Here is a 26,576-nt window from a genome sequence, read left to right as displayed (position 1 = left end):
ACTTGTTGGGCAAGCATTTTTCCTGCCACTAGATTTGACTATTGCACCATCACTGAACAATGGCGCCCCCAGTGGTGGTTCGAGCTTTGCCATCTTTACACTTGTTGATAGAACTCTTAATAACTACTGGACTACCCCACCCAATCAATGTAGCATCACTTGAAACATCTGTTTAATAAAAAATGGTCTCGGGCTTACAAAGATTTTTCACTGACCATTCTTCAAACACTTGAAGAAAACAGTAAAACCCAACTAAATGATGCCCTTACATTTGAAAATTGAGAGTCAAAGTCAATATCGTAATGCTAAATTTCGTTGATTTATGGATTATTTTCCGTAAGAAAATACTTTATTTTACCTTAAAAGAGCGAAGATCCATGTGATGTAGCTGACTTTTTTTTAAATACGGTTTATTTTGCTAATTCTTGTAGAGCAGTTCATAATTCGGAAAAAATAAGACTTTTGAAAAAAGATTTCCTGAGTATGAATTTACTTAGCATATAAAATGACTCGCTAGGAACTAAAATAGAAATTATAATGGTATAGCTAGTAAAGTAATACTGTTATTGAATGTAAGTTCCGATTTGTTTTGTTTTGTTTTTCATTTCAGTTAAACAATAGACCAAAATCTAAGTTGCAGTTGGTTACATATATCATGAAGAAAGCTGCGAACAAATCAGTAGTTAATCCACCCAAAGATTTCACACAAGTGTCTTCACAAGCCACTTCACCAGTGGCTTCTGTCAAAATTTATGGTTTATACACAAATCATGGGAGCATTCTATTTACACTGTGGGTCCTTGAGACAATTTGTATTTACAAAGCAACTTTAGCTGGTTTGTAAGGTATCCCAAAATTCAGTGAGTGTGTTTCTGTGCCCATAAGAGCAAGGTTATGAAGCAGAGGTAAAACAAGTGAGCTGAGCCAGGTCGTGCAGGACTTCATGGATGACAGCCATCAACCGATCAGTCCCATGGTTGTAGCCAGTGAGGTCAGAGGGCATGAGGCCAGACACACTCTGTGCATGCCTGGGATGGCTTCCAGGAAACTGAGCCATTCATTTTGATCTTGTGTATGTTTGGGTCCTCCGGGAAGCAGAGACTAGAAAGAATTAGAGGTGCAAGTGATGCACTGGAGGAAGGCCTAAGAAAGGTAAACAGGGAAAGAGCAGGATGAGATGGGAAGTCTTCAGACAGAGGCCCAGAAGTGCCAGCTGTGAAAGAGAAGCAGAAGGAAGAGGATTCTCAGAGAGAGCTTCAGACTGCAGTGCTATTCTGAGCAAGTGGCCGGACCAATGAAACCTGGAATCAAAAATTGTCCCCTAGAAGAGTCACAGAGTTCATGTTCCAGTCATGCTGGAGCTTCCTGGAGAAAGCACACAGCTTTGGTGTGAGCTCTTAGGGGGCAGGTTCTCTCTGAAGTTGTCTGAAAGGAGATTCAAGTGGTGTATTTCAAAAGAGTCAGAAATGCAAATCTCATCTGAACCCAGACTCAGTCCTTCTCTGAGAATGACTTTTCCTGACTGATCACAATTTTCTTTAAACATCCCCCAAGAGCTTTGTTCCTTAGTGGATGATATTCAAATAAGGGTGATTTATTATTTTGAAGCCACAGTAATCATGAAAACATGACTGAATATATGTGACTGGTATGGGCCATAATGCTTCATTCATTCATAATTCAACAGGCAATATTAAAAAGATGTGTGTTTAGGTTTCAACCATGCCACTGATTGTGACCTTGGGTAAGTAGTTTCTCTCTCAGGTTTAGTCTCCTCCTGTCCAAAATGAGTGGGTTACACCAAATGATATGTAGCCTCCTCCAATTCAATTATCTTGTCGTTCTCCTTCCAGAGCTTGACTCTGACAAGGCAGGAAATGGAAATGAGTCATTTCTCACATGATTTTTAAATGCACTGTGAAACACGGTTCATTTTCCTGTTCGTCTCTATTTCTATGACTGTCACAAAGATTTAGATTTTTCCAAAACTTGTATCTTAGACCCAACTCAGCTAATTACCACCTGACTTGGCAGATTGTTGTAGGAATCACTAAAATAACTCTTTTCTATGTAACTTCAAAAATGTAGCATGACATTTTAAATATCATATGTGATGTTCTGTCTTCACGAATTGCCTGTTACACTGATTTTCACCATGTTTGCAATCAGATCACTGAGTAACCTACACAAAACTTATCCTAATTGTTACCTTTGGGTGGGTACAGATTCACATTTGTCACTTTGCTTGCATGTTTATTATTATTGAGCAGTAGCTTGATCAGGAATATGAAAGATATGCCTTTTCTAATCTAATACCACAGTTAGCATTCTTCTGCATCTGTATCTGGGCAAGGGCACATGGAACATCAACACAGAAATGCTATAAAGGACCGTCCACTTGGATGTTCCAGTTGGGGGAGGAATCACAGGATCTCTACTACCCCATCCAGTGGAATATGCAAACTGTAGTGTGTTACTCTGTGACAGATCACTTCTAGAAAAGTAATGCTGGTATCAATTCAAATGCATTTACTAGTTGGGCAAGCATTTATCCTGCCACTAGATTTGACTGTTGCACCATCACTGAACAGTGGCGCCCCCAGTGGTGTTTTGAGCTTTGCCATCTTCATACTTGCTGATAGAACTCCCATTAACTTACTGGACTACCCCACCCAAACAATGGAGCATCACTTGAAACATTTGTTTAATGAAAAATGGTCTCAGGCTTAAAAAGATTTATCACTGACCATACTTCAGACACTTGAAGAAAATGATAAAACCCAACTAAAGCAATGGCTTCTGTTCACTCCCACAGGTGGTCCTGGCTCTGCCTTATGACACCCCTGTGCCTGGGTATATGAATAACACCGTTAACACCATGCGCCTCTGGTCAGCCAGAGCACCGAATGACTTCAACCTCAGAGACTGTGAGTGTGGTTTCTTTGTGCACGTGTTTAGTCTTATTGATTGCTAGTCAGAACCAAATTGAGCTTGAAAAAAAAAGCTTTTTTTGAATATCTGATCTGAATTCTTCAGTGACTAAGCAAACGTTTTATGGAGCAAGTGGGGAAGGACATTTTTAAAGCAATCCTTCAGTCTGGCCCTCAGACCTCATATGAAGCCCAGCATGAAGGTTGCTGAGATCCTTTTGGATTTTTTGGACATTAAGGAATCACATGTGGCATGATATCAAGTGAGATCAAGCCTGGCTTGTCTATTTATTGTTTTTCTGACATTCCCCTCAGTTAATGTTGGAGACTACATTCAGGCCGTGCTGGACCGAAACTTGGCTGAGAACATCTCCCGGGTGCTCTATCCCAATGACAATGTGAGTGATCCACTGGCAACCAAAGAGCCTACTTAGTAACCCTATAAAATACACATGTGATATTTAAGTTTTTCTTCTTTACATGCAGAATAGGCTCCATATCTCTTCCTGAAATGCCTAACTTTCCCCTCCTATCCAACTAAGGGAAACAAATTCATACAATTCATAAAAACAATTAGTATTTTTGCCCTTGATTTACGACCCCTTCTCTAATTGGGGAGTTCCATAGATGTATTTCAAAACAGAACCTGAATAAAAAAATAAATAAAAAAAAAATAAAGGTGACTTGCTAGTGAAGCAGTACTTCCTTTCCAGATAGAAAATGTATCTGCAAAGTTAGAACTCTTGAAGATTTCGTGCCTGGCCTCTTCCCTCATTGACAAGGCTTTTCCTGGCCTTCTGTCCCCCAGCTTGGTAGGGTCATGGTCCTGGGAACAGATTTATGAACAAACACCTGCTTCTTTTGGCACTTACTTGTGTCTTTAAACTTTTTCTTGCAAGTGATTATTCCAATTTTATTCTAAAAATAACTTAGTTTAAAAAAAACATGGAACTGGATCTCAGATGATTGCTATAAATTCTTAATTGATTCAAACATATGTAACTTGAATTTCCCTATAAGAAAAATCATTTTCTTGAAGCTATAATGATTCTTTCTTAACATAATCTCAGATGCAAGCAGATTAGCACTCTGCTTCAAAAACATGGTGGAAAGCAGGGTTCTTGGGGACATAGATGTAAACCTCCTTGGACGGGCTATCTTCTGGTGATAAACCACAATCTCTAAGAAGGGAGGAAGGTTGTATGGATTTTCTGCAGCATTTTCAGGAACCTAATTGTGTATGTTATTTTTCCTTTGGGGAAAAAGTTGCAACTCAATACATTTCAGATAAATCTCTAATCCAAAAGAAAAGGTTGCTCTGTTTCACCGTCAAAATAAGAATGCTTCCAAGTGCAGGACCATACTGCCTCCCAAACCCAGGTCTGCAGAACTGTGCAGCCAAAAAGGACTTCAAGTCCCTCTTCCTCCTCCAGTAAGGACCAAACCTGACTTCATTTGGAAATAATTATGTGCAGTAATTGACAACATATATTAAGTTAATGTGGAGTAAAAAGTTGAGTTGTTGGGTAAAAGTAGTTCTCAGGATTGTGTTTTGTTTTGTTTTTCAGAATGGGTTGATAAAATCATTTTTGAATTATAATGCAAGAACAAATTCATTCCTTCTCCCTAACTTGGCAGTACCTCTAGTCCATTCTTTAGTCTCTCTTCCAGAGCTAGTGCTCCTGTCCTCTTTCTGCCAATAGTGAGATATTTGTCCCCAACTTAAAACCCTTGAAAGGCTTCTGATCAGGTACAAGAGAAGTACAGAGTCTCAGGTATGTGGCCCAAGTTTTTCACTGGTGTGGTTGCCAGTCCTGTGACTCCTCCCGAGATCCTGCCCTGACAGTGAGGGCCCGGCTGTCCAGGACTGTTTACTCTCTTCTTTCCCACCTTCGTGGTATTCACTGGTTTCCTCTGCCTGCAGGGAATGCTCCGACCCTCTGTGTTCATTCCTACTCATTTTTCGGAGCTCAAATGAAGAATTACCAGATTACCCACATTCACGAAGTACTGCACATACATCTTAATGTAAATTTTTTAAAAATTGTCACGTTGTATTTTGTTACAATTTTTACAATGATATATACCATTAGAAAAGAAAATGTAAGCAATATAAGGAAGAAAGTTAAAAAAGATTCCTAATTCCACCACCTGTAAACTCCTATTATCTGTTAATGACTTAATTTTTGTCAAAGTTACACACATAGCTTAAGGAGAACAGTTCTATGAGGCTTATTGTAAAATCAAGTCTCCCATTTCTCACTCCCCAGAAGCAACTACATCCCTTTGCTTTTAGGTGATTTTGGGGGTTCTTACTTTCATATTTCTGAAGAACAAATGGTTATTTCCACTTCATGATTTTTTCCCAATTTTATGTTTATCAACTCCCTACTCTGAAGGATGAGAACAGATCTCACATTCTCACATACACACTTCCACCACACAAACACACAATTCCCATCCCAGTTCTCTCAACACAAGTTCATGGTAATTTCCATGCACTCCTTAGGGCTCACACTATTCTGACTCTATAAATGCAGCCAGCAGCTATCTGTGCAGAGAACTCTCCTCATAGAATGATTGTCTTTCTTGAAAGGTTTCTTTTCTTTTTTTTTTAGTTATTAATTTTGCTGTTTGCTTGCCTGGTTTTCTGAGTACTTTCCCCTAATTTATCACATACCTCACCCCAGTTTTTTTTTTTTAATTTCCTCTCAATATATTCAAACATGGTAGGTATTCCACTACCCATGTCCAATGTCTTCTGGATCTCTCCATGATGGCTGCTCCCTGGGTTCCAGTTCCACCATCATCTTGGGATCCTTCCCCATCATTTTGAGCACCCCTGTTCACCTACTATCTGAGATCTTTATTTCCTGTATGTCCTGTCTTTTTCTTTCTTGGTTTACTACCCCCACCTCTGCTTCCCCCCCCCCCCGCCCCCTACTCATATGCTCCCTGCACCTCCTGGGAGAAGACGTGGATGAAGTCAATTTTTTTGAGACCTTGCCTATCAGAAAACATCTTCACTCTGCTTTCACATTCACAGCCTGCCTGGATACTAAAACACTCTCAGGGTTTTATGTTTGTTTGTTTGTTAATTTCCTTCTAGTTTTCCTTTTGGGTAAGAAGAACAATGTAGTTCTGATCTGATTAATTAACATTAATAATTAATATCTTGTGGAATTAATCTTGGTTGCCTGTGTTCTGAAGTTTGGTGGAGAGAAGGCTGAAAGTCTCAGCACTCAGTACATAAACTCGACCCTTCTCTCCACATTGTCAGTATGAGATGACTGGGACTCCTGCCTTCAACTGTACCTGTTGCCTCAGTCCAGAGACCCCTGTCTTCCCACCTCCAGAGAATACAAATCCAGCTTCTGCCTGAGCTGGAAAAGGAAGATGGAGGAATGGGAGATGAGGGCTGAGGCCTGCTATTCCTTAGACTTTCAACTAACCTTTGCCCCCAACTTCCCCCCTACTTTCAAAGACACTTGGTGCTGTCAATTCCTGGACTTTGGGGAGGGCTCTGATGTATAAATTGAGTTGTTTTATGACTCTTCCACTACCAGGTCAGAATTGGACTGTCTTGGGTCTTGTCTCAATTACCACTCAACTGTTTTCCAACTTCTAAAGTCTTTGCTGGTGTCTCTCACAGTCTCTTTATCCTTTGTCTGAATACCTTTGTTAAATTCCTTTGATGGATTTCAGGGAAGAGCAAAGGCTAACGCTATGGCACTCCGCCTGCCATCTCTCACCAGCTGTCCAGAGGGCTTTGACTTTGACATGCCCTAGGCAGGAGACTCCGATCACATTTTAGTCACACCTACAATGTAAACCACTTTCATTCAGTCTGTCTGGCTTGAAGTTTTTTGAAGGGAAGGAGCTGAGACTGAAGCAGGAGTATTTTGTGGTGGCTGCAACCTTGCAAGATGTCATCCGACGCTTCAAAGCCTCCAAGTTTGGCTCCACCAACGGTGCAGGAACTGTTTTTGATGCCTTTCCAGATCAGGCAAGTATTCAGTATGTGGATGCAGACAGGGTAGGCGAGGCACCAGGATTTCCAGCACATTTGCTCTTCTCTCTCACTGCTAAAAAAGTTGGGTGGGAATAAGATGCTTCTGGTATTTCCTAGGAGTTGGACATTTGTTTAAGTGCTTTCTCCAGACATGTGAGGATAAGGCAGCCAGACCCTGGACCATCAGTCACTTTCCCCTTGATGTCTTTTTACCACCCAGGTGGCCATCCAACTGAATGACACTCACCCTGCACTTGCCATTCCTGAGCTGATGAGGATTTTTGTGGATATTGAAAAATTGCCCTGGTCTAAGGTCTGCTGCTTGGCTTTTTTTTCTCTCTCTATTAACTAGAATATCTGTGGCTGAAGGACTACCAAAAAAAGTTCTCTTTTCAGTTTTTCAAAATAAGATACTATTGCTAACTTCTGATAGGGTATAATTTTGTCCTGATGCTAACATGACTCCATCTTGTGCTTCACAGGGAATAAGACTAGAAAATCAATATATGCCTAGTGGGAGGCAGATCAGTAGCTGTATTAAGGATTATGTTGTGTTTGGCACATTTGTGTCTAAGAGGATTTGAAATTAAATTCTCTAACCTCGGAAGACGGCTAATTGAAAGTAGCCCCATAGCTTTGAAAGTCAGCATTTTAAATAGAAAAATTTGTGTCTGCTGAGGGTGTTCCTTTAGTTTTTACTCTTCAATCTTTGTGTATTTAATTTTAAATTATATATAAAAATAGTAGTGAAGATTTGTCAGAATGTTATATTGATTTTTATCAGTTTTACATAAAGATTTTCCCCCTACCCCCCAAAAACATGCACCCATTATCTGGACCATTCAGGAGCCTAGTGGAATCAGGTTGTCTGACAGCACACACTCAGAGCTGTCCTGTTGCAGGCAGGTGGGAGCTGAGGAAGGCTTGGCCTTCGGAGGTGGGGTGCACCCCGGCAGAGCAGGAGAAGCAGCTGACCCCCCTCTCCCCATAGGCCTGGGACATCACCCAGAAGACCTTCGCCTACACCAACCACACCGTGCTCCCAGAAGCCCTGGAGCGCTGGCCAGTGGAGCTGGTGGAGAGGTTGCTTCCTCGACATTTGCAAATCATTTATGAGATAAATCAGAGGCACTTGGATGTAAGTCATTTCTAGAGATTCCAATCCCTTATCAGAATGACGTCTTAAGATATTAAGGGTGGCTACAGTGTTTTCCTCTCCCAAACCTGAAGCACAAACACCTTTCAATCATTGATGATACAGCAAAATACTTAAGTCCAAGTGAGGCTCTGTTTAGGACATCTTGAAAGTGCTAGAATAGAGGGAAGGATGGCATTACCCTAGGGCTGTCTCAGCTCCTCTCCATGGGAGTGAAGTTTTATATTCACTGCATCAGAGGTTTTGCTTGGGAAATGAGTAACAACCCAGTGTTGCTTAAACCTGGGTTACCAGCAATGTCTTTCTCTTCCTTCGGCTAGAGAATCGTGGCTTTGTTTCCTAAAGATATGGACCGTCTAAGAAGGATGTCCCTGATAGAAGAGGAAGGAGGCAAAAAGATCAACATGGCCCATCTCTGCATCGTGGGCTGCCATGCTGTGAACGGTGTGGCTAAGATCCACTCAGACATCGTGAAGACAAAAGTGTGAGCCTCCATTACCTTGGCAGCAGGTCTAAGGCGGACCGTTCATGGAACAATGCAAGCTTGTATTTCCAGATGAGGAAAGACCCTCTTAAAATGTTTAAAAATACTTTCTTCTATACAAAGAACCCTTCTCTTTAAAAAGGAAAAGAGAGAGCGAGAGAGATGAAAAGAAAAAAATGCCTTCCTCTTCTTCCTAGTTCTAGACTTAGGAGCCAAAATACAAAAACAACAAAAAAGTATCCTGGTATATATGTCAATGCCAGGAAGTCAGATGGAGGTGACTAGATTTGGAACTTTTCTTGTAATTGTTTTGAATTGCAAATGAGTTTCTATTTAGGATGACAGCCATAGCTGCTACCAGCCCCTCCTTTCACCTTTATGTAATCTTTCTAAGCCTACACTTGGCTTCTTGAATAAATTCTGAGCTTTATGCAGCATGCAGAACTCTGCTGTTGCAGCCAAATTCTGTGTTCTGTCTCTTCCATCTCCAGATTCAAGGACTTCAGTGATCTAGAACCAGATAAATTTCAGAATAAAACCAATGGGATCACTCCAAGGCGCTGGCTCTTACTCTGCAACCCGGGGCTGGCAGACCTAATAGCAGAGGTAATTGGAAGAGCTGAGATGATGGGAGGCCTGGCTGGAAAGTGAGAGGCATATGAGTGCACTTAAAATTCACAAACGCTGTCTGCAGCAGAGCTGGCTTCAGCAGCGTGCCCCGCGAATTGTGTAGCTAATTGTGGTTAACGGCATGACACGCAGATGGAAGATGGTATCCCTGTTATTAAGAGGATAACAAAGAGCATGTAAATAACTAGCAGAACCTGGGTTCTTGGTCAATTTTTTAAGTAGATGTCCTATTTTTTAACATTTCAATAGCACTGTGACTAATTTAAGATACTAGCAAAAGGATTCTTCCCATGGAGAATTTCTAGCCTTTTCTATGAGTGAAACCATTCTATGAACTGTATGGTCCAGGAACTATACTCTTATAGTGAGTGAGAGCCCCTCACCACATACTGACAGAAACTGCTCATTTGGGTTTAATTACCATCCCTGAACTAAAGTCATATCCTCCTTTACACTGAAAGAAAATTGGGGAAGACTACGTGAAAGACTTGAGCCAGCTGACGAAGCTGCATGGCTTCCTGGGTGATGATGTCTTCCTCCGGGAAATAGCCAAAGTAAAGCAGGTAAGGTTCCAGGGTGGGTCACTGCCCTGGCTCTGGCTTCAAGGGTGTACACATCAGGGTTTAAAAACAGACACCCAAAGCTTCCAAGTCAGAAGGGCTCTGCCCCATGCACTGTCTCAACAGGAGAATAAGCTGAAGTTCTCCCAGTTCCTGGAGAAGGAGTACAAAGTGAAGATCAACCCATCCTCCCTGTTTGATGTCCAGGTGAAGAGGATTCATGAATACAAGCGGCAGCTCTTGAACTGCTTGCATGTGATCACCATGTACAACCGTGAGTCTGCCCTGTAGCCACCAAGGAGCCCCTTGGAGGTGGAAGCAGCAGTCCGGCGGGTAGTTCTTACCACTTCTGCAAGCAGCTATTTTCCATTCTATTCACTTCTCCATCTTTTTCAGGCATTAAGAAAGACCCTAAGAAGTTATTTGTGCCAAGGACGGTTATAATTGGTGGCAAAGTAAGCTGACTCCACTCCATGGGGACCTGAGGGTACTTATCCCTTGCCATTTCTCCACTTCATTAGTTGTGCCTTCTGTCAATGTGTTTGCCATTCTTCCCTAAGGCTGCACCAGGATATCACATGGCCAAAATGATCATAAAGCTTATCACCTCGGTGGCGGAGGTGGTGAACAATGACCCCATGGTTGGAAGCAAGTTGAAAGTCATCTTTTTGGAGAACTATAGAGTGTCTCTTGCTGAAAAAGGTACTGCCCTCATTGCAAACCATGGGGGCAGGGCAAATTGTAGGAATTGCATAATACTGGAAATGGGGTAGCCAACTTCGGGGAGCTAGTAACTTAGGATAGAAGGTGTCACTCTTAGGAAAAATAAGACAGGAGCAATTAAGGTGACCCAAGTAACAATAAGATTGATGTCTCCAGGGTCGTATCACAAGAGTACATGTACAAATGCATTTTCCTCTCAGCTGGTGAGAGCTGGGGACAGGTAGAGACTGCCCTGAGCTCTGGCATGGTGCAGAGGGTGGTGCACAAATGGCGTTTTGAAAGGTTTTCAGTTCCCAGTTCCAGTTTTGCAAGAGAACACAAACTACCCAACCTTCAGATATTCCTCTGGTCACTGCATGGGAAGAAGGGCTGTCAAAATGGGGGAGGAGGGCAGACATCAGGCTGCCAAAGCACGAGGTTTAGATGTGCTTCAGATGGGCACTCTAGGATCAAACATGATGTTCCCACGTGGGGACAGGATGGCAGGAAGCCACTGTTCCTTTTTCCTGCCTCTGGGACCTTTGCTTCTTTGCATCACATGCTGGCAAAGCACCAACCACACACAAATGCCAACTGTGTATTTATTACTTCCCCAATTAAAAAGACAGGCAGCTTTTTCTTTTTGTTCTGTTTTTGGGTGCCTTGAGATAATTGTTTAAGGCTCTCTGCCCAAAGAGAAAAGAGCTACGTTCCTAGGGATGCAAATAAATATAAATCTAATCCATAAATAATCTCACAGTAAAGCAGAGAATTGACCCTGACCTTTATAGTAAGAGTGGGTATGGGATTCAGGCAGCTCTAATTTGTGTGTAAATAAGGGTGAGTTGACAGTCTTGATGTCTAGCCCCAGGCACACCTCAGATACAAGTGGCTGATTTCTCTGCAGTGAGAGTGGGAGGAGGGAGGTGAGAAATAAAAAGAGAGCAGCAATCCAACCTCAGCTTGCAAAAGAGGAGTCTGGAGACCTCTCTGCATTTTGTGGACTAAGAAAGGGAGGTTTCAATATATTTTATAAAGCAGAAGAAATAAAAATAAAACAATAACAAATATTGGGATTAAAGGGGAGAAGAGAAATGTAATGATAACATTTATAGCTCAACAGTCTATAGATACTCTTTAAACTTTATAGACCAAGAAATAGTAGTATAAGCATATAGTTATACAACACATCACAAATGGACAAAAGTGCATGTACAAATATATGACAATGAATCCCACTATCATGGATAATTATAATGCAGCAATAAAAAAACTAAGGGAAAAGGAGACAAATGTGGTTGCCTACATCAAGGAGAAAGAGCAAATCTGTCCTTATACCTCACTTGAATGTTTATCCTGATGGGCATATATTAATCATCAAAACAGGTCAGCTAGATAAATGCTCAGATACAAGATCAAGAGAGAGAGAATCACCAACACTAATGTGTCTTCCTTACAGTCATTCCAGCCACAGATCTGTCAGAGCAGATTTCCACCGCAGGCACTGAAGCATCAGGGACAGGCAATATGAAGTTCATGCTGAATGGCGCCCTGACCATTGGGACTATGGATGGGGCCAATGTGGAAATGGCAGAGGAAGCTGGGGAAGAGAACCTGTTCATCTTCGGCATGAGGGTAGATGATGTGGCTGCTCTGGACAAGAAAGGGTGAGAGGACAGCTCCTCTTTGTTGGGCAGGTGATGCCCAGGAGGGTGTGTGATTTCAAAGGGCTTCCTACCCGTGCATACCTCCCACTAAGGCTGGATCACATGTGATGAGGCAACAGAACATCTCCCCTGAGGAGTCAGGAGAGCCTCCTGGCCACAGATTAGTCTAAAATCCAGAAGATAAAATAAAGGAAGCTTAGGCACAGGTACGTGAAGAAGTTTGTTTGTTAGTGCCACTGCAGCTTCAGTGAGCGTCTCTGTATCTGTGATTTTTAACTTTTTTAAAAATTTGTTTTATTTTTTTCTTTTTAGTTATACATGACAGTAGAATGCATTTTGACATATCATACATATGTAAAGTATGATTTTGCATTTTTGTGGTTATACATGCTGTGGAGTTACACTGGTTGTGTATTCATATATGAACATAGGAAAGTTATGTCTGATTCATTCTACTGTCTTTCCCATTTTCATCCCCCCTCCCTTCCCCACACTCCACAATATCCAATCCAGTGAACCTGCACTCCCCCAACCTCCCCATCCCCGCCTTCTGTCAGTCAGTATCCACATATCCACATATCAGAGGGAATATTTGGCCTTTGTTTTTTGAGATTGGCTTATTTCACTTAAAATGATAGTCTCCAGTTCCATCCATTTATCAGCAAAGGCCATAATTTCATTCTTCTTTATGGCTTGGGTAATATTCCATTGTGTATATATACCACATTTTCTTTATCTGTTCGTCTGTTGAACCTAGGTTGGTTACATATCTTAGCTATTGTGAACTGAGCTGCTATAAACATTGATGTGGCCACATCACTATAGTATGTTGATGTTAAGTTCTTTGTTTATATACCAAGGAGTGGGATAACTGGGTCAAATGATGGTTCCATTCCAAGTTTTCTGAGAAATCTCCATACTGCTTCCCATAGTGGTTGCACCAATTTTCAGTCCACCAGAAAGGTATTAGTGTACCTTTTTTGCCTGCATCCTCACCTACATTTATCATTGCTTGTATTCTTGATGATTGCCATTCCAATTGGAGTGAGATGGGATCTCAGTGTAGTTTTAATTTGCATTGTGATTCTTAACTTTGACTGAAAGATGAACCAGTATCTAGTTGGAAGTTTTTACCTAAAATTTAAATCACTATCTAGTACTTCCTTAAGATCTCAAAGAGATGAACTAAAACATGGTAGAGAATAGATAGCAATACACAGAAGTACTCAGGATATTTGTTTTCACTTAATATCTAAGTACGTTTTTCAACCTGAGTTCAAGCAAAACATGAGAAGTAATGCCCAAAGGAGCTCTGGGGAACACAAAATTTGGAGGGCATTGAATATATTTCCTGACTTAGAAGTAAATTATACTCAATAGCAACAAATTTTAAGAATCTGTGAGTCCCAAAACCAACTGGTTCCTATAAGACAATGCTTGTTTAGAATCATAAAGTCTGTTTTCAAATGAACCTTTCATATTCTACCAGATTAGCTTATTGCTCTGTGACTAGAATTTTCATTATCTCCTGTTATTAGTATCTTTGGTTACAGGACTGAATCAAATTTAGAAGGGAAAAAAACCTTCAGGATCTAGTAAAAGAAATTATCTGTACCCATGTTGAAATCTATGATTGCTTATGTAAACGTTAGTATATCTAAATGAATTTTTAATTAAAAATTTTATTAGTGCATATTAATCAAAATGGTGGATTTCAAATATGCCATTATTAATGCATTTTTATAGCTACTGCAGTGTCTGGTATGTGGTTAATTACACACACTAACAGAGTCTTTTTGTCATCATCACCCATCCTTCCCCCACAGATACAAGGCAAAGAATATTATGAGGCACTTCCAGAGCTACAGTTAGCCATTGATCAAATTGATAATGGCTTCTTTTCTCCCAAGCAACCTGACCTCTTCAAAGATATCATCAACATGCTGTTTTATCATGACAGGTGAGTTCCTATAAAAAGATGGTACAATTTGGGCTGCGAAATAGGAAGAGAACATCTTTAACTTTAGCCCACTCATGTAGATTAGCTTAGGTCTGTGATCTGATCAACTAACTAAGCTTGGGTGGGGCTTGGGGGGGATCTTCATCAATGGTGCCAGTAAGGTTTAAGAATAAGACCCTCAAACCTGGCATTTTTTTGCTTCTTCCACTGTTATATTCAACTTTCTAATGCATATATATGATGACATATTTACATGTGGGAAAAACCATAGAAAGGTTGAGGACTAGCAAACATTCTTATGAACAGAAATATGGGCTTAGTAAACCAGCCATGTCTGACATTAAGCAAAATATTTTAAGTGGAATCTTAGCTTGTATCTTTTAATGAAGTTTTCTGTTGTTTCATTTTTTTTTCCTTCTAACCACAAAAAAAAAAAAAACAGATTTAAAGTCTTTGCAGATTATGAAGCCTATGTCAGATGTCAAGAAAAAGTCAGTCAGCTGTACATGGTGAGTAGATTGTGAAGATTTGTAAAAGAACCAGTTTACTGTGGTTCATTAAACTTTTTGTTTCATTAAACCTAAATATCAAACAAAAAAATGGCAGGGTTTAGGGTATGCCTCAGTGGTAGAGTGTATGCCTAGCATGTATGTGGTGCCACAAGAGAAGAATGAAATGTGGTGACTGTTCAGGTTGTTCAGATCAAAACGTGACTTTTCGTAAGTTTAGGCAGAGATTGGGATTCAAGATTTCAGTAGTAATTATAATTTTTTTGATACCTAAGTAAAAATCACATTTATTGAGCACATAGCAGCATGTAGCAGGCACATTCTGGAAGCTCAGGATATAAAGCCTCAGAGAAGCACTTGGGGTCTTCATGATGGGCACTATGCTGGGCACTGGGAGCATAGCATGAACAAGTCAAGGTCTCGCCTGGCTTCCCTTGAGCAGCCTGTACTGCGGGATTCTTCAGCAGGGTGTTTGCACATCACAATCTCCAAGACAGCTGTTTCAAAGTACAGATGTGCCCCCCACACTCCCACCCCCTGCCACCCCACAGAGATTCTGACCCAGCAGTGTGTGGTATCTACCATTAATATTTGGAAAACCCACCAAGGTATTTCTAAAGTTGACTTTTAGCTTATTGAAATAAGAACCAACCCCCTATTCTTTGAAAATTGCAAAGTACCTCTCCTCAACTATTAGAGTAGGGCTATAGAAATGGAATAAAATTGTATAGAAGGAGGAGAGGTTTTATGTTTTATGTTTAAAAAAAGTATACTGAAAAAGTTTAAAGGCTAGAGTCATATGAATAAGCCTCACATGCAAAATGACACACCTTTATCAAATAGTCCTCTAGGTATATTTTATAAAGATGTGTCAAGGTTGGTCACGTCTGCTAAGAGAGACTTAGTAATTTCAGGTCCCAGAGGAGGAGGTGACTCTGTGCCAAGACTCCTGGGAGGGCACCACTAACATTGCTTTCTATGCCTTTCCCATGACAGGTGACAAACAGGTAGTTCCTAGTCATCCTGGATGTCCCATTAGGGTTTTCAAACAGGATCATTCAAGGCCTTTCTGCTTTCTGGCTCTTATCTTCTGGTTTGAGTCACACCTATCCCCTATTAGTATATCATCAGATAAGTTCAGGTTGACAGCTTTGAATAAGTGAGGCAGCACTAGAGCTAAGCTAAGTGGCCCACTACCTGCTTCTTGAACTTGGAGACAGCAGCCACATATAGCCCTCACGAACTCAAAGACAGAGAAAGGAAAATGTAAGTAGAACAGAAAAGGAAAGGAAGATATGAACAAGGACAGGGACAAATGTAAGTGTCAGTTTTACACAGTGGATCTCCTCTGTTAAATTTGTGGCCCAATCCCAAAGGAATTGTCTAGAAACCCAGCATTTGATTCCATCTTGCTTGTTTAATAGTGCAAACTGCAGTTTTCCACTCTTAACAGTAATTGCATTCTTGAGGCTCAGTATACATGACCTACATAATTGGGAAAGCTATTCACTATCCATTTCAACAGTTGAAGAAAGGGAGGATAGGAAGCTTTGTTTCCCCTCTTATCATAGTAAGTATCAAAAGTCTGAACTAATTTCCGACTCAGTTTTGCAGTACCTTAAGGTATAATGTAGTCTTTCTCTTAAAGGCTTATAATTCATGGTTAATGACTTTGAGTAACTCTCAATGAACTTTCAGAGTTTCTTTGCAAATCATGAGGCTATAAATTAACATCATTTTATTTTTTTTTACATAAAACCATGAAATTGCAATATTATATTTTTATTAAGGTGACTTTGTTCACCCTGTTTTGGATCCCCAATGGAGTATTTGGGATTTAGTGTAAACCTACTGGGCGAGGTACCTTCACAAAAAGCAAGAGAAGCTAAGTGGCTCAACAGACTTTCACTGCTTTGTAGCTAACATTCTAGAGTAGAGTTTTTCAAGTCAAATCTCTTGACATGGCATCTTGCAGACAATGACTGTTAGTCTCTTCCTGCCCCATAATTTAAAGGGAGGTGTCCTCCTTCATAATATAGCATGGGAAATGTATGTGGCTTACATGCCAAAGCATTTTAAGTGTACCAGAATTACCAACTAGAGAGTCACATTCATGGTTTCTCTTAAAATGAAAAAAAAAATTTTATTTTTTGTTCCTAAGAGAAATATGCTCTGAATATGAGAAAAGTACAGTCCATACCTATCTGTCAACTATGGAGAGAATGTGTTTATAATTCACTACGGTTTACTCCTGTCATTTTCTCCGTGAAATGTGCTTGGCCTGATGTTTGTCATGAAGCTTGCTGGGCACTGAGGCTGTACGTGCATATCTTGTTCACAGAATCAGAAAGCCTGGAACACGATGGTACTCAAAAACATAGCTGCCTCGGGGAAATTCTCCAGTGACCGGACAATTAAGGAATATGCCAGGGACATCTGGAGCATGGAACCTTCGGATCTAAAGATCTCCCTGTCCAATGAATCTAGCAATGGGGTGAACAAAGCCAATGGAAATTGAATCATAACATGGCTCTAAAAAAATAGCTTCTTATTAAATTTGAACATTCTGACAACATTCATTTATTTGTTTTGTTTTGTTAGCTAATAGTCAAGTATCTCTGGGAACAGAAAGGAACATGTATGGCTGTATTTAGGATTAAAATAAAGTGTCAATTTCTAAAGACTCTGGGAGTACCAAAACTTATTACTGAATAGCGGATCAGAAACCTGCTAGGACTTTCCCTAAACTAATCAGAAAGCTGGAAAACTGCTTGGAACTTTTAGTGCTATTTAACTACAGTGAAGTGCCTTTTTAATGTTGCTAAGTCCAAATCAAAGACCATGTCTTAGTCTATTCAGGCTGCTTTAACAAAATGTCAAAAACAGAATAACTTATAATAATAGAAATTCATTTCTCAGAGTTCTGGAGGTGAGAAGTCCAAAATCAAGGGACTGGCAGATACAGTGTCTGGTGGGGTCACTTTCTGTTCATAGATGGGGCCTTCTTGTTGTGTCCTCCCATGGTGGAAGAGGTACAGAGCTCCTCTGGGCCTATTTTATAAGGACACTAATCCTGTTCATGACTGACCAGCTCTCAGGATCCAGTCACCTCCCCAAAGACTGTACCTCCCAACATCATATCGTTGGTGAGTAGATTTTGACGTATGAATTCAGGGCCAGACACAGATGTTCCCACCATAGCAACCACCTTACTCACAGATATCCCAGGATGTCTGATGACTACACATTTTTAGATGGGATCCAGATTTTATCAAATTCTGATTCTCTGTAACAATGAGGTTTCAGCATGTTTCAAAGTAGATTATGATGAGTTAAACAAGAACATTCCATGTCACTCATATGTTGCATAAGGAAAATATACACTGTCGGTGGTGTTTGGACCAAGTCTTCAGTGAAGATTGCTGCTGCCTCTCATGACCTCATGCCCCACTGCTCGCTCAGGAAATCTCTGCAGAAAGAGAACCTAGATCAGCCCCCACTTTCCCTCCTTAGGTCCAAGTAAGTCAATGCAGTCCTAATTGCTTTACAGGAAGATAATTGTATTGGAAAAGCAGTTCTTACCTCACAGTTCTTAACAGTATGGGACTTTCATAAAGAAAGTTGTGATGGAAGCCAGGAGGAAAGATAACCATCTTGACCCTCTCTTTGTGCCTATAGGAATCATGTGCAATTCATAGAGCTGAAAGAGAAAGAAAGACAGGGACTCAAAAGCCAAACAATTTGAAGCCATAGGCTTCCTAGTATGATTTTCCTAAAACGGTACAGAAACAACCAACTTGGGGAGTTTATCTCATTAAGTCAGAGACATGAGGGCTCTCCATGTCCCATCTGGCTGCCTCTACAGCTAAGGAACAGAGGGCTGCACAGCCAATATAGAACATGATAAAACCTCATCCTTTCTCTGCCCATCCCTCACTGCAGAGGGACAGAGAATGCTATGGGCCCACTCCAGGAGAGGTTTGTTTAAAGGAAAAACTGCATCCCTATTTTTAGAGCTACTACAATAGAAGCAACATTTTGTGGTTTGTGAAATGTCCCCCAAAGCTTATGTTAGAATGCAGGAATATTTGGAGGGGAAGTGATTAAACTATGAGAACTATAATAATCCATTTAATAATTTGAAAACACTAATGTCCTAGGTGGTAACTATAGGTGGGTAGGATGTGACTAAAGGAAGGAGGTCACTGGAGGCATGCTCTAGGGCTTATATCTCCAGTCCCTGACTCCTCAATCCTTCTCTTTCCTTCCTGGCTGCCAGGAGCTGAGGAGCTTTCCTCCACCATGCCCTTCCACCACAGTGTTCTACCTCATAGAGCAATGGACTCCACCGGCCATGGACTAAGACCTCTAAAACAGGGAGCCAGAATAAACTTTTCCTCCTCTAAATTGTTCTTGTCAGATATTTTGATCACAGCAACATTAAAATTGACTAACACAAACACGGAGCTTCCCACACAGCCTGGAATTGTCTCTCCACTTGGGAATCACTGATGCTTATTAGGGTCAGTCTCTCCCCACAAACATGACTTTGAGCTAAGTAGCCAAATGAATACTGATGTTCATTGTGGAAAAACCAGGTGTCGTGGCTGTGTAAGGGTGCAGAATCCCCTATACTGTCAGAGATCTTTCTAAAGCTAATCAAAGTTCAGCTGGCTGAAAAAAAAAATATGAAATGCACATAGTGAGTTTCAATCAGCTCTGAGCTCTTAGTTTACCTTTTTTCCACACTCCACAGGCACGGTTCTATCATCCTCTCCATGTAAGATGAGCAGGGGAGAAGACAGGAATTAACACTGAGACAAGTGAGAGAAAAACATTCAATTCAGGAACTGTACATCAGAATCTCTCCTTTTCTAAGTAAAGCTTTAGCAAAATACAAAGTTTACCTAAAACACAAGAAATCTCCTTCCTTCCGAAGAATAACAGCTTCAGGTATTAAAAAAATTTCATATGGTAACTTTTTTCCAGGAAAGTTTCCTTTTAATAAATTTGAATATTTCATTAATTTAATTTACTTCTCTGTGATTTTTAGAAATACTGAAGAAATACACTGAACCAGTGAACTTGCACCATGTTAGAAGACCTCGTCTCCTTATTCCACCTTATTTTGTATTATCTGAAGATTTTAATTAAAAGGCTATAAAAGAAATAACTCAAAACCCAAAAGTAATAAAAACTACCACAGATCCAGAGACCTCTTCGTGGCAATTCATTTACTTTTCCCTATAATAGTAGAGGATGACATGCCGTTAACAAGTTTTTGACTGGCCTCCTGGTCAGTCTCCTAATACGTTATCCAAAAAGGCTATGGCACGAACAGTGACTTGATGCCCACCCCAGTGACTTTCTCAAACAGTGCTTCTCAGTCCTTCCCAACTTCTGATCCCCATCCATTCCTACCACAGTGACTTCATGTCACTTCTGAGCATGATGGACTTCCTTAAGTGTGTTAAAATAGAAAAAAAAAATTAACAACCACCTATTTGGAAGGATTCTTAAATTTCATAAATTCATTGGATCTGCTGTTGGGTTAGGAGGATAGATACTAAGTGGGTTTGGGTTACATGGGCAATGAGGCCTGAAGTCAGGGATCCCTTAAGGAATGTTAGATTAGACCCTACAGGGCCTTTAAAAGGTCTTATAGGCCATAAATACACAACTCTGACTTCATAGGGAAAACAGGACTGGTGAAGACAGCGGATTAGACAAGAGAGAAATAGCAAATACTAAAAATATGTAGAAACCCTACCCAAAGACTAGTGCCCATCTAAGAATGCTTAGAACAATGTTCTAAGAAAATAAGGACAATATGTAGACCTATCGTCACCATAAGTCACACATTAGCTACCCTGGAATCCTACAGATGGAGCAACAATGGAGCTTCTCGTCATAGCTTACTTTTCGTCACTGGGGAAGACTATCTTGTCTTTTCTTAGGGCATCCATAAGCACACGTAAACATCCTGGCAGCTTCTGGTAAATCTATTTTTTCAAAAAAGAAGAAACAGCAACATTAATACTTGCTCCATAGTTGTGCCATTTGTTATCACCACAAACTATACTACCTTAAAAAGTAGCAACTTTCTAAATACAAATGAACTTTTTTAGAAAATTTATTATTTTAAAAGATGATTCATGTCTTTGTAAGAAATTTGGAAAAAAGTAGAAAGGAGCAAAGAAACAAGTTCTACAAAGTTCTACCATTGTAGATAATCAGTTAACATAATTTACTAGTTTAATTGGAAAACAATATTCTGATTGGTCAAAAATTCTGGCAAAAGTATGCAGTATCTAGACAATTGGTTTGAGAGGATTTGAACATTATAAACTGTTGAAATAATGTTGCAATGCTTTAAAAGAGGTTTTAACAGTAACCACGGAGTTCCAAAGATAACATGTTATTCTATAAATACTGAATTTATTTTTGTATTTGTTTTTATTTTTTAATTTGTTCTAATTAGTTATATATGTCAGTAGAATGCACTTTGGCATACTGTACACAAATGGAGCATAACTTCTCCTTCCTCTGGCTAAACATGTGCAGAGTCACACCGGTAGTGTAATCATACATGTATACAGGGAAATAATGTCCGTCTTATTCCACCTCTCTTCCTATCTCCACACCCCATCCCCTCCCCTCACTCCCCTCTGCACGATCCAAAGTCTCTTCATTCCCCCCACCCCATTATGGACCAGCACCTACTTATCAGAGGAAACAGTCTTTGGTTTTTGGGGTTTGGCTTATTTCACTTAGCATGATATTCTCCAGCTCCATTCATTTACCTGCAAATGCCATATTTGATTCTTCTTGAATTTCTTCGTTAATGGCAAAATCCAAAAAAGAGAATCCTAGCCAAATCTTTTCCACTATTTTGATTGTCAACACATAAATTAGATTATATGCCCTATAAACATTCACTTCAGTTGGAAATTAAGAGTAAAAGGATGGAAGTCCTGAGCAGTCTTAACACCTTCCTCGCCTTTGAAACCTGCCTCCACACTAAATCCCAAATCCATTCATTTCTCTTCATTTCCACTATTTCCCAGCCCAAGTCACTTTCATCTTTTGCTTGGACTATGCCACAATTCCAAATGGTTCCCAGCTTCCTCCCTCACCTACAGTCCATTTCTTACAGAGACATGAGAATGATCACTTCAACATGCAAATTAGATCATCTCACTGTTTTGCTTAGCAGCCTCCAAAGGCACATGTTAAATCAGACGTGTCACCTTGGCCTTTGAGGCCCTGTAGCACCTGATGGCTGCCTGTTTTGCAGCTGCATTTGTCACTAATCCCCCACTGCCCACCTTCAGGGAGGTGCTGCCTCTTGTCCCGGAAGATGCCAAGCTTGATTCCACCCCAAGATCTCACCTTTACTTTTCTCTTTTAGTAGACAATATGGTAGTCCCAAAAGTAGTAGTCCCAAAGCCTTGTGATCACTTCAACACTTCTTGGCCTGAGACCACTCAATTTTGCCATGGAAAAATTAACCAGGTTTCAGCTCAGAGGACATTTCTTCAGAGAGGTTTTCCTAACTAGCTATAACTCTGGCCCTCCACCACCCACTTGTTCCCAATCACATTATTTTATTGCTTTCACGGCACTTCTCATTATTTGGTATTTTCTTATGGTGTACTCGTCTTCTGTTTCTCCAGCAAGAATATAAACTTCACAGGAGAAGGATCCAGAAATTCTTTTTCCCTGTGGTATCACCAGAACCTGGAACATTTTCTGGTATATAATTCACATTCAATAAATGTTTATTAAAGATGGAATGAATTGATGAATGGATAAAGAAAATGTGGTATATATATACAATGGAATATTACTCAGCCATAAAGAATGATAAAATTATGGCATTTGCAGGCAAATGGATGAAACTGGAGAATATCATGCTAAGTGAGATAAGCCAATCTCAAAAAACCAATGGACGAATGATATCGCTAATAAGTGGATGATGACACATAATGGGGGTGGGAGGGGTTTAGTGTTAGGGTTAGAGTTAGGGTTAGGGAGGGGGGCAAGAATGGAGGAAGGAAGGACTGTATAGAGGGAAAAGAGGGGTGGGAGAGGTGGGGGGGAAGGGGAAAAAAATAACAGAATGAATCAAACAACATTACCCTATGTAAATTTATGATTACACAAATGGTATGCCTTTACACCATGTACAAACAGAGAAACAACATGTATCCCATTTGTTTACAATAATAAAAAAAAAGATGGAATGGATCTATTACATAACTATACCTTGTGTACATTTTGAATATTATATATAATTTTTCCTCTTAGTGTGCCTGATTTTCAGATTTAATTTCTTAAAACAGACTTGCAAAGAGAGAAGACCAGCAAAGTCTTACACACACTCTCACTGTACTTGAGAGAGTAGGAGTAGCAGGGGGCAGGGGTGCAAATCAGTAATTGAGACACCACCAAGGGAAGAAAATGAGCACAGAAGAGGTAAACCAGGGCCAATGAACACAAACTACAGCTTCATAATTTTTAAAAAAGAAAAAGAAATCATTGGAACCTGCCTCATGGCTACAGTCATTTTTTAGAGTCTCCTACTATGACTTGTTTGTAATACAGAGAAGAGTGACTTTTAAATACAATGATATTTTTTAACTTTTATCTGATTTTACAAAGTAATTTATGTCCTTCTAGGTAATTCAGCCAGCACCAGTAAATATAGATTTCTACTTCACAATTGGGGCTCAGGTTTGCTGCTTCCAAAAGCTTCCTTGGTTTCACAGGATTTGTCTGACTGCTCTTTTGCTTGATCTCTGAGCAAGTGACCCACATTCAGGTACAGTTTGGACAGCCTGACGCAGCACCCCCCTTTCTTCTCTATCTTCTTCCATACTAAGGGCCTGCTTTCTTCATTTGTTTTCTCTTTTGTCTTCTGATTTTCTGACTCCTGAAATGGGAACTCCTTGGAGAAATATTCAGTAAGAGAAGCCCTTCAGCAATTCATCTCAAATTCTGAAGGAGTAGGAAGAAAAGCAGACTCAAGTCAATCTACTCCATTATTCCTCACTCCCTTCCAGCCAGGGATGCCCTTAGAGACACAAAGGTCATACTGTCCCTCCAGCCCGGACCACAGCAACGGGCTCCTAATTGGCCTTCCTACCTTCCCCTCTCTTCTGTAATGCCACCAGATAAATATTCTTAAGATACCATCTACATGGTGAAACCTGCTATTATAAAGCTTTGGGACTGCCTCACCATCTACTAAAAACAGCTTCTAGCTTGACTACAAGCCCATCCACATCTGGCCACCTTCCTTCATTCCAAAGACTGTTCACCTCCAATCCATCTGGAGTTAGAAGGTGTTTCCTCTTCTTACAAGGTATGTGCCAATTAGGAAAGCCTCTATGGTTCCTTTTCAATGCCACACAGTACCTATTTTAATCTCTCCCCTCACCTCAGTACATAGCCCAAAAATATTTTTTGTTTTGCTTTTTGTTTTGGATTTGATTGGATTGGGTTGGGTTTCAGTATGCGCATATGTTTCTATGTCTGTGTTTCTTGCTGTGCTGATTGGTTTGTGAATGTATATACATGTACATATTTATTTGTTGTTTTCCCCCCTCATTTTTAGCATCTTTTGAATGTAGTTATTTTTCCATGCCTTGTCTTCAAGGGTTAGGGTTTTGGGTGTATTTTGATTTTATCTTGTTTTTATTTGTTTCTCTTATTTCTCTTTCTCTCCTTCTCCCACTAACAGCCAAATTATCTTGTTCTCTTTATTCCTCTTCACTTTTCCTATTTTTTCTCCTCCCTTATAACCATCTGCATCTCTTCTGCATTCTCTCTGTTCATATTTTGAACATTATTAACTCTCATCTACCTTCTTATCCCATTTTCTTTTCTCTTCATGAACTGTATTCTTACAATTTTTTTAACTAATTGATTTATATAACTACTGCCCCCACCATTCATGTTGTTGCAGTTATTATTGCTGTGGATGACATAATTGACACTTGCAGTTTACTTTAATGCCAGATCTACTTGATGATTATTGTATTGACTGTTGGCAATTGCTGACCTCACCATTTCTGTTTTTGTGGTAATAGGTGTTGTAGATGTCATCATGGGTACTGGGTATTTATTTAAATGCTGCATATTGTTTGCTTCAGTTGTTGCTATTGTTCGTTTCCCCCTCTTCTGTGAAGTGCTGGGAATCTACAGTAGTAGTTCACAGGATAAAGACTCTACTGCTGAGCTAAACTCAGGCAAAAGACTGCACACATTTCTCCACAAATTAATAACACTGAAACTTCAGCTATACTTTAGCACATAGAAGAGACAAAAAACAAACAATTGAGAGTCCCCAAGTAGAAATGGCGAGGAGTGAGCTCTCAGGTACCACTCATGAACATCCACTCCTACAGCAAAAAAAAAGGAATTAACACAGAGGCTGTGGATACCACACCTATGAGGGAGCCTAAATCTAGATCACTCTAGGACACTTTGGCAAGAAAAGAAAATGCCCTAAAAAGGCCCATACATAAAGGTGGAAGAGAAATCCATCCTGATGCATAAAAACCAAACACAGGAATATAAGAAATATGAAAAAACAAGGTAACAGGACACCTCCTAAGGTTCATAATTCACCAGCAACTGACCCCAAAGATACTGAAGTGGATGAAATACTAGATAAATAACTTTTTAAGTGATGATCAGTGAATTCCAGGAGAACACAGTAAAACAACTAAATAAATTAAGGAAGTCAGTATAGAGCATGAATAAGACATTCAACAAGGAAAGAAACTTGGAAATGGAAAACACAGAAAGTTAAGTAGGTCAACTGAAAGTTTCTCTAATAGAATAGACTATGCCAAAGATAGAATCTTAGAGGTGGAAGAAAAGTGGTCAGCCTTGAACATTCAGACAGTATTAAAGAAAAGAAATAAGTAACCATGACCAGAATACACAAGAATTCTGGGAAACCATTACTAGAACAACTTTAAGAAGCACTGGAATTGAGTAGGGTTGTAAGATGCAGGCTAATGGAATGGCCAACCTCTTCAGGGAAATAACAGAAAATTTTCCAAACCTTCAGAATGAAATGGACATCCAGATATGAGGCATTCAGAACACCAAATTGACAAGATCAAAAAAGAACGTCTTCATACTACATGATTCATTATAATTAAAATACTTAACATACAGAACAAGGATAGAATTTTAAAAGCCTTAGGAGAAAAACATTGGGTCACATTTAGAAACAAGTTGATCAGATCAGAATTACTTCCAATTTTTCAACACAAACTATAAAATCCAGAAGGGCTTGGAATGATGTGTTCCAAAACCTGAAAGAACCTGAAAAACATTGCACATCAATGGACTTGAAAAATATTATAAAATATTATAAATAAAATGGATTTAAGAGACATCTATAGAATATTTCATGCAACAACAGCTGAATATACTTTCTTCACACAGCTCACGGAAACTTCTCCAAAATAGACCATATTTTAGGCCACAAAACAACTCTTGCCAAATGCAAAAAAATAAAGTTGATACAGTTTCTTGCATCTTATCAAGTCATAACAGAGTGAAATTAGAAATCTACACACAAAAAACACTACAGAAACTATATAAGTAGATGGAGATTGAGCAAATGCTTTTGAGTGATTAATGGGTGATAAATTAGAAGAGAAATTATTGACTCAAATGAGAATGGTGATATGTAATAGAATCTCTAAGACACTGTAAAAACTATTTTAAAAGGAAAGTTTATAGTTATGAGTGCCTACATAAGAAATCAGAAAGATGCCAAATAACCTACTGACGTATCTCAAGATCCTCGAAAAAGAAGAACAAACCAAAACCAGGAGAAGAAAAGAAATAATTAAGATCAGAGTCAAATATTTTAAAAAATGGGAAAAAAGAAACAATACAAGGAATCAATGAAACAAAGATTGATAATCCCTTAGCCAAAC

The 26,576-nt window shown here is 39.7% G+C and overlaps 2 protein-coding genes across 3 annotated transcripts in view; one reads left to right on the top strand and one right to left on the bottom strand.

Moving 5' to 3' along the window:
• Positions 1 to 14,610, top strand: part of Pygl (glycogen phosphorylase L) — a 31,863-nt gene extending 17,253 nt beyond the window's left edge. Inside the window, exons 6-19 of the mRNA XM_047539577.1 lie at positions 2,816 to 2,927; positions 3,246 to 3,328; positions 6,793 to 6,936; positions 7,163 to 7,255; positions 7,934 to 8,080; positions 8,419 to 8,582; positions 9,074 to 9,188; positions 9,674 to 9,775; positions 9,899 to 10,046; positions 10,169 to 10,227; positions 10,333 to 10,474; positions 11,934 to 12,141; positions 13,968 to 14,101; positions 14,544 to 14,610. Coding sequence (XP_047395533.1) covers positions 2,816 to 2,927; positions 3,246 to 3,328; positions 6,793 to 6,936; positions 7,163 to 7,255; positions 7,934 to 8,080; positions 8,419 to 8,582; positions 9,074 to 9,188; positions 9,674 to 9,775; positions 9,899 to 10,046; positions 10,169 to 10,227; positions 10,333 to 10,474; positions 11,934 to 12,141; positions 13,968 to 14,013 — 1,563 coding nt within the window. The 3' untranslated portion in view covers positions 14,014 to 14,101; positions 14,544 to 14,610. The remainder of the gene's footprint in view (positions 1 to 2,815; positions 2,928 to 3,245; positions 3,329 to 6,792; positions 6,937 to 7,162; positions 7,256 to 7,933; positions 8,081 to 8,418; positions 8,583 to 9,073; positions 9,189 to 9,673; positions 9,776 to 9,898; positions 10,047 to 10,168; positions 10,228 to 10,332; positions 10,475 to 11,933; positions 12,142 to 13,967; positions 14,102 to 14,543) is intronic.
• A 568-nt stretch (positions 14,611 to 15,178) lies between these two features.
• Abhd12b (abhydrolase domain containing 12B) overlaps positions 15,179 to 26,576 on the bottom strand; it is a 32,119-nt gene continuing 20,721 nt past the window's right edge. For both annotated transcript variants that reach the window (XM_047539578.1, XM_047539579.1), the window contains 4 exons: positions 20,530 to 20,612; positions 19,347 to 19,424; positions 18,193 to 18,310; positions 15,179 to 18,079 (listed from right to left, as the gene is read on the bottom strand). In XM_047539578.1, coding sequence (XP_047395534.1) covers positions 18,292 to 18,310; positions 19,347 to 19,424; positions 20,530 to 20,612 — 180 coding nt within the window. In that variant the 3' untranslated portion in view covers positions 15,179 to 18,079; positions 18,193 to 18,291. The remainder of the gene's footprint in view (positions 18,080 to 18,192; positions 18,311 to 19,346; positions 19,425 to 20,529; positions 20,613 to 26,576) is intronic.

This window comes from Sciurus carolinensis, chromosome 2 (assembly GCF_902686445.1).
Source record: "Sciurus carolinensis chromosome 2, mSciCar1.2, whole genome shotgun sequence".
In the NCBI taxonomy this organism is placed as follows: domain Eukaryota; kingdom Metazoa; phylum Chordata; class Mammalia; order Rodentia; family Sciuridae; genus Sciurus; species Sciurus carolinensis.
Note: the sequence above shows the minus strand (reverse complement) of the source record. Positions and strands in the feature narration are given on the sequence as shown.